At 41.5% G+C, this 17,344-nt stretch overlaps 1 protein-coding gene across 1 annotated transcript in view; it reads right to left on the bottom strand.

The window, feature by feature from the left end:
- The window catches only part of LOC135711694 (uncharacterized), a 214,116-nt gene that overhangs the window by 21,747 nt on the left and 175,025 nt on the right, over positions 1-17,344 (bottom strand). The window contains exon 3 of the mRNA XM_065234635.1: positions 8,636-8,964. Within this exon, the coding sequence (XP_065090707.1) occupies positions 8,636-8,964 (329 nt within the window). The remainder of the gene's footprint in view (positions 1-8,635; positions 8,965-17,344) is intronic.

Raw genomic sequence — 17,344 nt, 5'->3', positions numbered from 1 at the left:
ATGGTTGATCTGAAATCAACAATCAAGCAAATGCAGATGATACGGATATCAAGCTAACGAAAGTCTAACCAAACCGTGCTTAGTTTCAATTAAATGATTTCTGCTTTACATCCGAACGCGACCCGAAACTACCGTCACTGCAGTGTCGGCTCAACTCTCACCTCCATTACATGTTGTGAACCATCTCGCAATATCAAAGGGGCTTGTAAAATCAATATCGAGCATGAAGTTTTGTTGCAATATCACGCGTGTATTGAGAGGAAAATATCATTTAATTGATTTTTTTTTTTTTGTTTATTAATTTATTTGGTAAGGCTCAACCGAATTAACTTTACAGAGCCGAGGATTCTTGATCACTATACAATACATCTTAAAAATATAGTCAAAAGGTACAACACAATAAACACTTTATCTTCCGCTATCCAAAAAGCCTCCTCCATCAGAACTGGAGCCGCTTCCAGTGGTTTCATTATATGGCAGCTACACCAACGAGGGTCAGAGCACTTCCATTGCAGCAATTGACGCAAAACGTGGTCAGCACTCACACATTCATCACTAAACGGTTGCTTTCCAAAGTCGACGACGCATCGACCGAAAGAACTGCTGATGAAGAACAATGAGGAGGACCACACAATGGTTGCTGCCGAGAAAACAGACGATCGCGTAGCACACATCGAGAGTGGTCTGCTTTTGTCGACAGCCAAGTGAACACTGTCATTTAATTGATGACTTTACCAACACTGATTTCTTCTATTCCGGAAAAGAAACCAAAATTAGCAGTCAGATACATCTTAAAAAAAATATAAGTTCAAATAGTCTGAACAAATATCTAATTAGCATAGCATAGCATAGCATATGCGATTGTACAAATCGTGGGTGGCTGTTTAATGGTCAACTAATATGTTTTGCAGAAAATATCGTGTGTTGACGCAGAAAATATCACTTGGGATTTGTGATTTTCCCCCACACAAACATAAAATCTACAAAACAAGCATCGCATTATACACCTGGCCACATCCTTACAATCGCAGGGGACGGGAGGGAAAGTTAATTCAACATCTACTTAAGAAGGTGCAGAAAACCCATACTACCTTCATAGGTGTCACAGGACGGAAAGAGTTGTGTTAGTGGGAGGGTGAATGATTTGGAAGCTCTATTTGTCAATATAGAGCATTTTATAAATCAGTGACACAAATGGAATCTAAATAGATAAAATGAAAAGATCTCACCCGATTGGCCTAGTGACTTTGCAGCGTCATGTTTTCGAAAATGCTTTATTGAATGTTCCTTGAACCACCGCAATCACTGATAACGCTCTTCTAGCTCGCATCCACAAAAGAACACACTCCACGCATGTCATGTGTTTTCGGACTTTCTTCTTTAACGCTACACAAAGACGTTGCTCATCGCAGCAACAGAAAAATAGATCAGAGGTCATACCGGGCAACCGGTAACATAAAAAAATCGATAGCACACATTTATTTTATTATCAAGTACTTAACTCGAAACAAACCGGATGGAAAATAAATAATCTCTAACAGCCACACAATAATAAGGTATGATTAACTTTTCTTCCATATAATTTTCATTTTTGCTTGGCTGGCACTTTTATCACCAAATCTGGTAATCTAACATAACATGATAGAACGTGTGTGCGGTATCTATTCTTGTTCGATCACACCTCACTCGCTTGAACAAAAGCCTGGCTCATCGCACCAACCGAACAATAGATCAGGCGTTATTGAGGTCATATGCCGGATAACAAAAAACAATGTGAGAGCACACAAAACACCATTGCATCATTAATTCCAGAACAAAACGTTTGCAAAAACTAATTCAATCAGATTAAATTATCGCGCACGGGACTAATCTGCCGACACCAGAAAAATAACACGCCACGGAGGAGCGGCACAACCTCTCTCAACCGAAGCACAAAGCAGAGTCATAGTCTGAACAAATATCTAATTGTTTAAAATCTTAAAATCAGAACTGTGTAAGGAAGCTCGTCAAAATGTATATATGTCTAGGATAATGGCCCTCAGGGCGATAGTGTCACATCCAGAAATCACCAGAACATTTGATATCTTAACAAATTAAATTTCATGAACTGGCAGCCCTATTGCGTGTTTCATGCATATTGGCTCAATACTATAAATTAACTACTCGGATCGTCTATAATAGGATCCTTGAACCATTTCTCAAATTCATATGATTATTTACTCATTCCAGGCGAGATATTACAGCAAATGGAGTATTTTGGCATTATTTTTAAAATAATAGACGATCACAAACAATATTGTATCCATTCTATAAGTCGATAATTCTATAACTCGATGGTCCCTTCAATATCAACTTATGGAAAGGACTGTTTATAGTATATAATGAAAACCCGCTCTCACACCAGCTTATTGTAGCCCAATCCCACCAACAACGCATGAAGTTGGGCGTTCGAAACAGAAGCAAAATGTGAACAAGGGGTTGGTGGAAATGAGCGTAGGTCAAGTGGGGAGCTACCGTGCCAGCACCATATTTGACGCGTCCCTAATGATGACGCACTCGTCTATTTTTTATCGCATCTCGATTTTGACAAGATATGTTTTAAAACTTTGTTACACCATCATCTCTAGAGCACACGAACTAATATTTGCAGAAGTAACGTTTCAATGATTGAAAATAGTCGAACATTATTGAGTGCGTCGATTTAGGAACCGCTTGGTCCTGGGTTTGACTGAATATAAGCTTCTTTTTTACTTCAGTATCTCGCCCAATACGATGCATCGATCTGCCAGGTTATAAACGAGTTCTAGAACTTTGGTCATTTTATCAGTTGTAGTTAAATGAAAATACACAACAAATACCGGAAAATACCCCCAAATGCGGAGTCAGATAGGACCCAATTAAACCAAGTAGTGAAATTCCCAGCCCTAATACCATTACGGACTAAAAAGTCATTGATAACCTACTGAAACCCGGTGTGACATCCGGCGTGTCACGCCGCGACAACCGTCGATCACCGGCATTCACCGAGAACCTATCATTCATCCGCCACCGAGAAACCCCACCCGCTGCAGAAAACCGTCATCGCAGAAACCCGTGTGTAAAATAATAAACGTGAATTTAAGGTGCCCGAGCTAGCCAACAAAAGAGGTGAGTGTAGCCCACTCCAGACGATCTCCATAGCTAGACTAGAGATTAGGGGAATCCTTTTAGACTAACCTGTCTGGCTAACCAAAAAGACCATGGATTAGGGAATTGAATTGCACAGAGAACCACAAAGAAGTTACTTGGGATTAGCTTAGCCATCTTCTCCATTATCTCCTGAACATACAATACCGGACATAATTCGGGGAAATGGCTCTAATGTTAGCCTATGGATCTAAGATTGAGCCCAACACTAAAAATCTGCTATTTATCAATTTTATCTAGACGAACGCGTCATTGGGACGGTACTAATAGATAGTTTGGGTCGCTATTGAAAATTTAGTCGATTGCTGAATTTATGTATGGGACCAAATTTGGGGCATTTAGGCCGACATAACATCCATTTACCCTGTATAGCATTGTGTGACATGTGCGTACCACATGTCATTGCTATTTTTCTATCATGCACTTTTAGCAGACCACAATTGTGGGAATATGCTGCGTAGCTAAATCACACCCAGCATTGAACCTTCAGTTCAATGCTTGTTCAAACCTACTCAGCATTTATGACGACAAATAAAGGTGTCGTATGATATAGCATTATATACTCGGTGCATCAAGTGTCTCCAACTTAGAACCTATATGAAAAATAGGAATCAGAATAAATTAATTACATTTCAACCTTCAAACGTGACGTGTCGTGGTTAGTAAAAGATATCACGGTCATGAGTCCGGGGACCAGGAGCCAACAATTGGGATTTTTTTCCATGATTTGTTTTCCGTTGACCTTGTTTTCCGTGCTGAGTACCAATGCTACCGACGCCAGGGAGACAGCTCCCACACCTGGACCCTACCTATCGACCCATCAACTCATGAACCGGGGACCAACGGCTTTACTTCCCTTCCGAAGGAAGGCGTGATCAAAGATGATATGCCTCAGAACATCCCGGCGGCGCCAACTGGGATTGAACCCAGGCCTGCTGGGGTGAGAGGCAATCACGCTTACCACTACACCACTAGCGCTGCTTATGAGCAAAATTTGATTCATTGAACTCCAGGAAATTGCATATTTAAATATATTACTCCGAAAAGAAGCATTTTGCTGGAAACTCTCAAAACTCTAACAGATTCCACCGATTACACTAAATATTGTACCGATACTTGTATAGCGAGGAAACAATATTTCAGAATATTTCATAGACATTCAAAAAAGTTATAGCTCTTTCAACTTTTTCATCTCGATTTAATAAACTGTATTACGTTTACCATCGGGGAATTGGTCAAAATCATATTAAATCAAAATCACATGGGAATTCTAAAACATTGTCATTGGCGGACCATACGGATATTTCTTGAAGCAAAAATAAAATTAATTTTTTCGCCGGTATATAAATTGGTAAGAACGGGCACGTTTCACGATAGATGAATAAATTAGGATTTTTATTCTTAATTATAGCAAAGAAAAATAAAAATCACTTAAAACTTGGTATAAACTATTCAATATTCAAATAGCCCAATATGCTTTTCTTCAGCAAGAAATCCCTCAACTATTGATTTGGTCTTAGCTGATTCAAGTCAATTTTGTAGCCAATTGGTTACCCATGCTGACTTCGGTTCAGTAACTTTTGAAATATTCCAAGAAGTAATTGCTAATCCCAAGAGCTCTACTTTCAATTACCATAGAGCAGTAGACGATCTTCAGCTCAAAGTTATCTGGCGGGATTTGCAAAAAACAAATTAAAAAGCGATTCTCTGCCCTGAGGAACAAAACTGTTGAAAATAATGTTTCGAAATTAGCCCCGAGTTCCAAACACTTTTGGAAGCATACATTTTTTTTTAGAAAAATCATCTTAAGCCTATTCCATTTTGGTCTAACTAGTCCAATTTAGAACCTGATTCTTTCGGGATTATTTATCGGAAAAATTTTCTCTCGGGAATTGATGATTCCTGGAGGACTGCTTTGAACGAATTAAGATCTATAACTAAAAAAATTCAAAATATGAAAGATCCAGGTGATGATGGAATTTTCTATATCCTCATCAAAAAACTCCCAGAGAGTACCTTGTTGTTCTTGGTAAAAGTATTTAACACATGTTTCCATTTGGCATACTTTCCTGATAAATGGAAAAATGCAAAAGTTGTTCCAATTTTTGAAGCCGGATAAAAATCCAGCTGAAGCTACTAGCTACCGCCCAATAAGTTTGCTTTCTTCAATAAGAAAACTTTTGAAAAGATAATTTTGAATAGAATGATGCTTCACATCAATACGAACTCAATTTTTGCAGATGAGCAGTTTGGATTTCGCCATGGGCATTCAACTACTCATCAACTCTTAAGAGCTACCAATTTAATTCGTTCAAACAAATCTGAAGGCCACTCAACTGGAGTTGCTCTTCTAGATATAGAAAAAGCATTCGACAGTGTTTGGCATGAAGCATGGTTTCCAAATTGAAAAAGTTTAATTTTCCACTCTATGTTATGAAATAAGTTCAAAATTATTAACCTGACAGAACTCTGCAGGAAAATTATCAAATTTCCAAACCTGTTAGAGCAGAAGTTTCTCAGGGTAAGATTCTTGGGCCTGTATTGTATAACATTTTCACTTTGGACGTCCTTGATTTTCCACACATAAAATGTTTGTAACATATGATAAACAGGAAAACCAAACTTTGTCCTATAAATAAACTTCTAATATTTAAACAAGTTTTTAGACTGGCCATGCTTTATGCTGTGCTAGTATGGTTTAGTTGTTGCACTACCAGGAAAAAAGCACAACAAAGTTCTGAAAATTATTTTGAAGTTGCCTCCCTGGTACAGTACTACCGAGGTACATAGAATTTCGAATATTCAAACATTTGAACAAATGTCCAACAAAAACCGTTGAAGTCCTCCAATAAATTTCCTTTATATTTAGATAAGATTTAGTTTTTAGTTTTAAGATGACAATTGTTATACTGACATGATGGTTAACCAAACGTGTATATAAATTAACATTTTAAGTCTGTTATCTGACGCTTAGCATCTTTAACTATTTATTTGATAATTTATTTAATATGTTGATAGCTGAATAATATCTAAAGAAAGTTACCAAAATAAGATATCATACCACATTAATATATTATATGATATCGGTCAGTTATCAGTTCTTGCTCGGAGTCAGTTATTTATTGGTTCGTTATTCATAGAACATTTCTGGGTCATTCTAGCTCAAGTGGGTTCAGAATTTAAAAAAGTTGTGGTCGATGTCACCAATTTGAGCCAAAATTGGTCAAAACGCTTATTTTAGAATTCAGAACAAACACCTTTTTTTTTGATTTTTATATAAAGTGCCTCGATCCTTCTGGGCTACAACCCTGGATTTTCGAGATTAAAAAAAAAAATCAACTTTAAAAAGAGTTATTCGTGATATTAGAACGTCAATCTAAAGGTTTTTTTTTAATGTAGATTCACAGGTGTACCCACATTTTGTTTTTTTTTATAGTAACTACAGTAAACAGACTGATCACCAATATCAAAACCATCGTTCTTCTAAAGCAGAACGTGTTGGCTGTATCCCATACGAACGTATTTTTCACTTAGATGATCACAATTAAATTATGGACATTTACTTGTTATGATTTCACATAATGACAATTCTGCTCAGAACACGGGAAAAAGTAGTATAAAAATATTATTGTTCCATCGTCGTGAAGGAATTCAAGAAAAAAAAATCTTAAATAGCATTGATTTTCCACCAGTAAAACTCAAAACTAGCACACACTCATCTGTTCATATCTCAAAAACTATTTGTCTAAATCATTTGCCCTTGGAAACACATCAATTGAAAGAGTTTTTCATAGTGTGGTGAAAATATTAATTATTATCTATTAAATATTAATATTATTTTTTGACAATTTGGTAACTGCTGGTAATCAGTCAGTTTACTTTAGTTACTATAGCAAAAACAAAATGTGGGTACACTTATGTAAATCTACATTAAAAACCTTTAAATTTACGTTCTAATATCACGAAAAGATTATTATTATTTTTTTTTCCTTTGGTTTGTTTTTTTCCGTCGATCTTGTTTTCCGTGCTGAGCACCAATGCTACCGACGTGCCAGGAAGGCAGCTCCACACCTGGACCCTACCTATCGACCCATCAACCCATGAACCGGGGACCAACGGCTTTACTTCCCTTCCGACTGGGATTAAACCCAGGCCTGCTGGAGTGAGAGGTAATCACACTTACCACTACTCCACCGGCGCCGTTAAAAAAAGATTATTTGGTTGTGGAGTACTTAAATAACCAACAAGTCCGCTAATTCGCCTTTTTGCAATACAAGGCTAATATGCGGCTAATATAAAGCTTTGTATGCTCTATGTCAGCCGTGTATCAGCCTTATATTGCAAAAAGGCGAATTAGCGGGCTTGTTGGTTACTTGGGTAATCTCTTCTGAAAGATAAATTTTTAAAAAATCTCGAAAATCCAGGGTTGTAGCCGAGAAGGATCTAGGCACTTCAGAACAAAATCAAAAAGCGTTTCGGCCAAGTTTTGCTCAAATCGGTGACATCGACCTTAAGTGGTGTACCCACTTGAGCTGGAATGACCCTTATAAGGTATTATTTTTGGTATGTCAAACTCGTCAATAACATAATTAGGTTGAATTTGAAGTTTTTTTTTGCTCCCGCTCAGGATTCTTTAGGTACTACCATACTACTACTAGCAAAAAGGGTCCGGTACGGACAACCCTACTTGGGCGGCACTATTCGAACCTTTCCCCCGGTGCTGCCTTGAACTTGTCCCCCTTCTCCAGGCAATTCAAGCATCCTGATAACATCTCAAAAGTCGGATACTACTAAAACCATCTTCAAAAGAAACGGAATCATGTCCAGAAATAATATTATGCCTCCACAGTTCATCAACAAACACCAGGCATGGACATGACTTGTATTGCAATGTACTCCAAACCAACAAGACCAATCATATTGGGCTTCCACCTCGTAAGAGCTTGTAAGCCTCTGCATCTGCTTGATTGTTCCGGGAAATGCCAGTGATGATGAATTATTTATGTTGTGTTTCGTTCTAGAACCATTGCACATCAATGCACCGAAATTGCATCGGACGAGTTCCATATGTTTTCCATTCTTGCTGGGATGTGAAATGACTATCAAGAGAGGCATCTTTTATGCAAAATGTTTTCTTTTTCACAATCAATGTCCTTCGATATATCTATGGGGTGGTAGATTGGCCAACGATTGTGGGTTTGAGGGAAACGTGTATCAATCGATTGGAACCCGTATTGTTTTTGCTGTGCAGCAAAAACGAGGATCCAAGCAAAAAATTGATGTAGGTAGGTGCCGCAATTTTGTTTAGATAGTATGACAAGATAATGCTATAAAAATTAAAGGCTTTCGACTCAAACAATTCGAAAGAGCGCCTTGTTGGTACCTCATTCTCAATTCTCCATAAAACAGAGCAGTATAAAACCTCCCGTAAGAAGCTTGGACCACCTACCTTTTCGGAGTGATTGATATATTTTTTGCTGCTAGTTGTTGCTTACTCGCATCGTTCAAATTCGGTTCAGTCTGCTTGGTTGGTACGTCCCCACGGTAGTTGGCGTTCGATTTACCCTGGGTCGCCCTTCGATCACCGTCGTTTCCGGTTTTATTGTTAACACTTTTGTTGCTGGTGCTGGAACTGCTTCCTCGGGAGGAACTTCCACTTCCACTGCTGCTGTCTCTACTGCTGCTGCTGCTGCTGCTCATGCTACTCATGTCCGCTACCTCCTCCGTCGTCGCAAAGTATGGCAGTAAAATGGTACAACCCCACCTTCGATATGCCTCCTGGAATGGTAGATGGAAAGAAACGGACAAACGTGGATTAAACATTTATTCTCCGACAGGTTGGGAAGTTGATTTTTATTACAGCCAAGAGTTATTGTCCTGCTGGGGTGCTTCAAACTTGTGGGAAATCTTGCTACATCAAACTTGAATGCTGAAAAACCATCAAAACAGAGAGAAGAATTGAATGACAATCGCCCCAAACAGGTGTTCAAACTGAATTAACTATTTGTTTGCATGTTCACCACCAAATAACATGACACGGTTGTCACCGAATGCTTGCATAGCAAACACAACCGACCAACAGTCATCCATCGTGTCTCACAAGGAGTCAAGGAAGTGCATGAAAAAGGAGCTAGTAGCGCTTGGTTGAGTCTTTGACACACTCTCGGTGCTCGAGGCCAAACCCCATTCTTCTTCGACAATTTTCCTCTCGAAGTTGTGCAGCAAGGTGATGTGCAATGCCATACCACCGCATCATCATCATCATCATCATCATCATCATCAAACTACACGCCACCTAAATTGCACCGGAATGATGCTGCAGCATGTCTTGCGAAACCACCAGCTAGCTCCATATATTCGGGAAGACGGAGAAGACCGTCCAGGCCGAGAAAGAAAAATGCTCGTTGCAAATGGTGGCTGGTGGCAACCGCAATCGTTATGTTTAACCTCCAGTTGACCTATTTTTCGGCGCTGGGTAGTGAAAATGATAATGCATTCATTTAAATATTTAGCTTCCATGATTGTATCAACACTGGAAACTGTGTACTTGCACACAGGCTCTGGTCCGTGTGCTGGCTATATAGGCTAGGAAGGTATGAAGCAGAGTTGTAAGACAATGTCGAGTTGATGGTCAGTTGTGTGTTCAGGTTCGGAGGATCCAGCATAGGGTAGAGCGCCACTTCGTCGTAATCACCCATTTCCAATCAATAATACGTTTGTTCCGTTGCGTTAGTTCAAGCCTATCAAAGCGCATTGTATGAATATTTACACTCATTGTTCTCAAAAACAAAAGAACGGCTCGTAGGGAATAATTTTTTTTCTGCATTCATTGGACGCTGAAAATCAAAGGAAAGGAATTAAATCTAGCAGGAAAAAAATAATAACGCTGTCGGATTGCATCCAATTGAGTTGACGCCTTGAGTGAAGTTTTTAGGATAAATGAGGGCTACAATTTGGTGGAGAAAAATAGTTCAAGTTTTAGCCACAAAGATGACGCAGTGATACACCCTGCCCTTTGGTTCAGTGAGGGTTAGGGCGCGTTCTGCCTGGTTGGTCGTGGTAGATTTCATGTGTGAGTAAGTGATGACACTGGAGTTCCAAAGAGCCTGAACGAAATGTGGCGCTTGCGAAGATCACTTGAAGATACGATATGACGGAACATTGATACTAATTGAATAAAGCACAAGTAAATGCTTCTAGAAATTAGTTAAGATCACATATTGAAAAATGTGTTAATTGTTATTCAACAAATCCAATGTTGCATTGAAATACTTTCAATCGTTTTAGATTTAAATATTTCCTCATTACACATCCGTTGAACCGTTCTGAACGGCCATCCCGTTGTGGTCATATCACATCATTACTAATAATGTATATATGGGAAATGGCTCTAATGTTGGCCTGGTGGGACCTTGGTCGTATGCTGACAGGAAAGGAGGGACTCCTCTCTCCGGAGAGTGCCGTATTCGAGCGTCTGTTCACCATAGAGGTGCGGCTCAAAACGGCGTCTGTTCTCTATGTTAGGAGCGGCTGATCAACGTCCTGGTGTCAGCGTGGGACTCTAAACAGTGCTGGCGAGACAATGGGGGTTGGTGCAAGCCCTACAAGCCAGCCGCAAAAAAACAAAAGTACTGGAAGCAAGCAATGTAAGTACGGACCGGAACAATCGGCATAGACCCAAGCAACGGAAATGGACTAACGATTGGAAACTCGGAACATGGAACTGCAAGTCTCTCAATTACTTGGGAAGGAATTGTTGAGGATCAAAGGCCGTTTCTTCAATGTCAGCATAATCAACGTGCACAGCCCTCACTTAGCAAGTGACGATGACGATAAAGACGCTTTTTACGCGCAGGTCAAGGGAAAACGCGTGTAAATCGGTGAAATCGTTTATTTAAAAAATCAAATTAAATTTCTTTTTCAAGTTCAATTAGTATAAAATTCAGGAAAAATATTCAGTTAGGCTTCCGCTTTTCCAAATCCGAATTGCCGGGCCTTACGCTTGACCCCTGCCATCAGATTTTGTACAGCCACCTTGTCCACCTTCTTCGCCGCAGAAAGCCAGTTTGCCTTGAACTGCTGCTAGCCCTTAGCAGTTTTTTGGTCTTCTTTAGGTTCCGCTTGACAATAGCCCAGTATTTCTCAATTGGGCGGAGCTCTGGCGTGTTGGGAGGGTTCTTGTCCTTGGGAACCACCTGCACGTTGTTGGCGGCGTACCACTCCATGGCCTTTTTACCGTAATGGCAAGATGCCAAATCCGGCCAAAACAGTACGGAACAACCGTGTTTCTTCAGGAAAGGCAGCAGACGTTTATTCAAACACTCTTTCACGTAAATTTCTTGGTTGACAGTCCCGGAAGCTATGAAAATGCTGCTTTTCAAGCCACAGGTACAGATGGCTTGCCAAACCAGATATTTCTTTGCGAACTTTGAAAGTTTCATGCGCTTGAAAACATCTGCTACCTTTCCCCTTCCTTTTGCCGTATAAAACTCCTGTCCCAGAAGCTGCTTGTAGTCGGCTTTGACGTAGGTTTCGTCGTCCATTACCACGCAGTCAAATTTCGTCAGCATCGTCGTGTACAGCCTCCGGGATCGCGCTTTGGCCGTCGTATTTTGTTTATCATCGCGATTTGGAGTCACTACCTTCTTGTAATTCGATAGTCCGGCTCGTTTTTTGGCTCGATGCACGGTTGTAGACGATACACCCAGCTTATTTGCGGCATCTCGGAGAGAGAGGTTAGGGTTTCGCTTGAAACTACCGGCAACTCTCTTTGTCGTCTCAGCGGCTTCCGGTTTTCGATTTCCCCCCGATCCAGACTTCCTGGCTGTCGACAAACGTTCCCCAAACACTTTAATTACATTTGTAACGGTTGATTTGGCAACTTTTAGCGATTTTGCCAACTTTGCGTGCGAGTAGCTCGGATTTTCGCGATGCGCGAGCAAAATTTTGATACGCTGCTCTTCTTGCTTGGACGGCATTTTGACAACTAAAGAGTGAATTCCAAAATCAAAATAGGAGCAACATTCTACACACACACACCTTCAAAATGAGGGGTGTTCAGGTTTTTTAAATGCAAAATTGAAAGAAATACGTCAAGTTGATATTGACCAAATTTTGACCGTATCACCCTTTAGTACCTACTTCCAGCATAGTCTCCTCCCATATCGGTACACCTGGAGATCACCGCAGCAGACAGAATCGCAAATCGACCACGTTTTGATCGGCGGAAGGCACTTCTCGGACATTATCGACGTCAGGACCTATCGCGGTGCAAATATCGATTCGGACCACAAGCTTCTAATGGTCAAGGTGCGCCAAAAACTTTCCGTTGCCAACAACATTCGGTACCGATGCCCGCCACGGTACAATCTGGAGCGACTGAAGCTGCCCAAAGTCGCAACTGAGTACGTGCAATGCCTCGACGCAGCGTCGCCGGATGAGGGAGAGCTCACCGAAGCCCCTCCTAAGGACTGCTGGAGCAACGTGAAAGCAGCCATTAACCCCGTTGGGTTCGTGGAGCGGAATCGACGGAACGATTGGTTCGACGAAGAGTGTCAGACGGTTTTGCACGAGAAGAACGCAGCGTGGGCGGCGATGCTGCAGCAAGGAACCCGTCATAATGTGGAGCGATATAAACCTATCTTTTCCGGGATAAGAAGCGCCGCCTGGAAGAGCTGGAGTGCGAAGAAATGGAGCAGCTGTATCGTTCTCAAGAAACTCAACGCATCCCGCCAAGGCTTTGTGCCGCGAGCCGAAATGTGTCGGTGTAAGGAAGGAGGTATCTTGACGGACGAACGTGAGGTGATTGAAAGGTGGAAGCAGCACTACGATTAACATCTGAACGGTGCAGAAGTGGACGGCAGAAGGAATGGCTTCGTCGGTACAGCGCATGAGGGGGACATGCCAGCTCCCACGATTGGTGAAGTTAAGGATGCTATCAGCTTAGGAACAACAAAGCAGCTGGGAAAGATGGTATCGGAGCGGAACTTATCAAAATGGGCCCGGATAAGTTGGCCACCTGTCTGCACCGACTGATAGTCAGGATCTGGGATGCAGAACAGCTACCGGAGGAGTGGAAAGAGGGAGTAATATGTCCAGTATAAAAAAGGCGACAATCTAGAATGTAAGAACTATCGAGCGATCACTATTCCTAACGAGGCCTACAAAGTGATCATCTTTCGCCGTTTATTGCCGCTAGCCAGCAGATTTGTGGGATGCTACCAAGCCGGTTTATTGGACGGGCAATCGAAAACGGACCAAATATTTACGTTGCGAAAGATCCTTCAAAAGTGTCGTGAATATCAAGTCCCTACGCACCACCTATTCATCGATTTTAAGGCCGCTTATGATGCTATTGACCGTGAAGAGCTATGGAAGATTATGGACGAGAACGAATTTCCCGGGAAGCTGACCAGACTGATCAGGGCTACGATGGATGGTATACAGTGCTGCGTGAAGATATTAACAAAGTTAACAAAGTTACATCATGTTGACCATTTTGTATAAAAATCGGCATGCGCTACTATTTTATATAGTGCATTTTATGAACACGGTTTGCCAGGAACTTGTAACACTTGTAGCGGTCATTATTCCGCTGCATTATGAAATCATGGATTTTCATGATAAAATTGTCGATCATTGTAATGATTTAATTTTTTTTATTATTATTATTAATTTATTTGATAAGGCTCAACCGAATTACAGAGCCGAGGATTCTTGTTCACTTGTTCACAACATTTCATCTCCCGCTATCCAATAAGCCACCTCTACCAGAACGGGAGCCGCTTCCAGTGGTTTACTTGTATGGCAGATTCGCCAACGAGGGTCAGAGCGCTTTCATTGTAGCAATGGACGCAAAACGTGGTCAGCACTCACACATTCATCACGAAATGGTTGCTTTCCAAAGTCGACGACGCATCGACTGAAAGAACTGCTGATGAAGAACAATGAGGAGGACCACAGAATAGTTGCTGCCGAGTAAACAGACGATCACGTGACACATATTGAGAGTGGCCTGCTTCTGTCGACAGCCGAGTGAACACTCTTATAATTTAATGGCTTGGAACGTTTTTTCATTTCATGATTTTTTATTGATGAAAATGAAATCGGATTTCTTCCCGTGCAGGAGCTTAAGCTTAACGATCATAGACAGCGCCGTGTGTTCGCTGATTAGGTTGTGGAGCAGTTGAAAACAGACACCGATTTTGCCCGAAAAATATTCTTCAGCGACGAGGCCCATACCTGGATGAAGGGGTATGTGAACAAGCAGAACTGTCGAATTTGGGACAAGGCCAATCCACACGAGGTCCACCAAGTGGTAATACATCCCCAGAAAGTCACTGTTTGGTGTGCATTTTGGGCTGGAGGCGTCATCGGTCCCTACTTCTTCGAAAACGCTGGCGAGGCCATCACCGTCAACGGAGAGCGCTACAGGTCGATGATTACCAACTTCTTCTGACCTAAAGTGGACGATATGGATGTGAACGATATGTAGTTCCAACAGGACGGCGCAACGTGCCATACAGCGCACGAAAAAATCGATATTCTGCATGAGAGATTTACGGTTATTTCGCGCGGAGGCGATGTCAACTGGCCACCAAGATCGTGTGATTTAACCCTGCTAGACTTTTAATTGTGGGGTTATGTGAAGTCCTAGGTCTATGCCAACATCACTCAAGCCATCAACGAGATTCAGCCCGATTTGTGCGCCGGAGGAGAATTGCTCACCACCAAGCAAAGCCGAGGCGGCCATTTGAACGATGTCATTTATAATGCTATTGATAGGCCTTTCAATCGAAAAACAAATCTTGTCAAACTCACACACAGTTTGTTTTATTCAACTTTAAAGATAGGAAATGCTTAATGGAAAACCCTTTATGTATAACAGCTATAGCACTAGTTAAAAATGAAACCTGTTATGGCCTAGGGGATTTAAATGAGGTAAGGGTCTAAACTGGTGCCACTGCATATAAGGGATTTTGCCATAACTGAATCACTTACCCTATGTTATATTTTGGTCGAAAAATTGATTGTTATCATAACCTTGATCACATTGCATCACGTAAAAAAATGGGAATGGAGTCTTTTGCCTACTGTGGAAGGTTGAGGTTCGTTTTGAGTCGCTTATGATAAATTAACCTCACCTCGACGCGAGAGCACCGACAAGGGCCAAAACATGACCATTGCTTCAGATTCAGCTTCCGGAATCCTCCCCGTAACCGATCCAGAACCATCCACAGGAAAGACGAAATTATTCGTGCCTGTTATTTTTTCCCCAAAAACTTCTCTGTGTGTGCACTTGCGGTTGATTTAATAATGCAGAACCAAAAGCAACGGGGGTTTGGTACTTTTCAGGAGTGATTGCAACTGGTTATTTCTTGGAGAAAGAAGAAGGTGAACTTTTTCCAGCTTCTTGTCCTGAGTTTAATTAATTTCGCATGAATTCATCTCGGACGACGATGATTCAAATTTGAGATATGCATATCAAAACAAGGGGCTTCGTGGGCTAGTCATTTAAGGTGGTGGGTTCAATTCTTGGTCTAGTTTAAAACATCTTTCAGGTTGGACATTTTGTCGACTTCCCTGGGCAAAAGTATAATTTCGCTTGCCACACAACATACATATTCATGTATTCAAAAAACAGGAAGTGAAAGCAGGCAAAACGCTCGCATAAGAAGCGCAAAATGCCAGGAAAAAGAAGAATAGCAAAACCATAACTCCTTACCACGTGGCATACATTTCTGTAGGGACTCGAAATGGAATCCAACTTTCCACTCTCGGCTGGTTATGTAATAATGTTACAAATGATTCAGTTCCTAGTAAAAGCGCAGAACCCCAGAACCAAGCTATCGTACTGCTATAGGCAAAGCAGCCGAAAATGAAAACGAATAAAATGAGCACAGAACCAACCGAGGAAAAGCAAATCCTCATAATCACTTTTATGCTTTTGGCCAACTCGCACTTGGGTATACCCAAATCATGCCATTTTCCGCTGCTATGGCTGGCCAGTTCCTTTTCGACAAGTCAACACAGTCAACACGATACTTTCGAATAATTGAAGCAGGGATACAAAGTTTAATGCTGCCAGCAGTAGTTCGGTGCTGGCTGGCTTCCAAGACTCTGTTTTTGACTGGGAGAAGAAACAAAGGAACGGTTCTGATGCTGATGGATTCTTCAAGGTGCAGATGCTAGTAGAGTTAGGTAAGCAATGTAAATCTTGTGTGTTAAATGGGCAACGCCAGGGTTGGATGAAGTTTCAAGTATCTTCGATTAGCAAAAATAGCTTAAATTATTAAAATCATTATTCATTATTGTCTGATGTCCAACCCTGCTGGAACGAAAGAATACACTCATCAGAAACAACACAATCGACCACGAATAGCATCCCCTCCTCCCTCAACCTACCCCACCGCCCACGTCAACCCTTTAAGCATGAAGATGGCAGAAGCAATGTGCTGAGGCCAGTCGAAAAAGTCAGCCCGAGCAGCAGTCGGTACGAAAAAAGAGAGTCATAAACGTGCCTAATCACGTGAAAGCTGTTTCTCTTTTGCGTGCATTATTATTCAAGCGATACCAGGCTTCCTTAGGAGGGATTCAGCACGATCCTAGACACTCACACCCACGCAGACCGATTTTGTGGACGACGGTGAGGGCGAGGGCGAGGGGAGATTTTCCAGTTTCTTCTTGTATTTTTTTCTCCTCTCGGAGGCCGACGTCGATACACGAGGTTAGGTGGGAAATTTCACCAGCAACGGCCTCTTCGCTACCGACCTTCCTGGTCCCGGTCCCGTGCAAAATCGTAGTAGAAAAGAAAAACTTGTGGAAATTCTCTTTTCATTAACTTTGCTAAGTTCAGTTGATTATGTGCCGAGCCAAGAAGATCCGCTTGCTGTGTAGCTGGTCTCTCCTGTAGAGTACGGCTCTGGATGTGGCGAAAATCTTATCCGATAGACACGTGCAGACCAAAGCAGAATCGGGTCGATGCGTGGGATGAGAATTGTGAGAAGGAGAAAAACAGCTTCAAGAAGGGCCGCCTTTTAGCCAGGAGTGGGCACGAAATGAATAGGCGTTTAACTTGTACAACAACAGTGCAGTGCACTGACTGGCATGGAGGACACAGCCGTCAGTATAGGTATACAGAAGGTCTGGATCCGGCTGG

Source organism: Ochlerotatus camptorhynchus, unplaced genomic scaffold (assembly GCF_037179485.1).
Source record: "Ochlerotatus camptorhynchus isolate MF236.1 unplaced genomic scaffold, CSIRO-AGI_Acam_v1.1 ptg000434l, whole genome shotgun sequence".
NCBI classification, from domain to species: domain Eukaryota; kingdom Metazoa; phylum Arthropoda; class Insecta; order Diptera; family Culicidae; genus Ochlerotatus; species Ochlerotatus camptorhynchus.
This window is presented reverse-complemented; position numbering and strand designations above follow the sequence as displayed.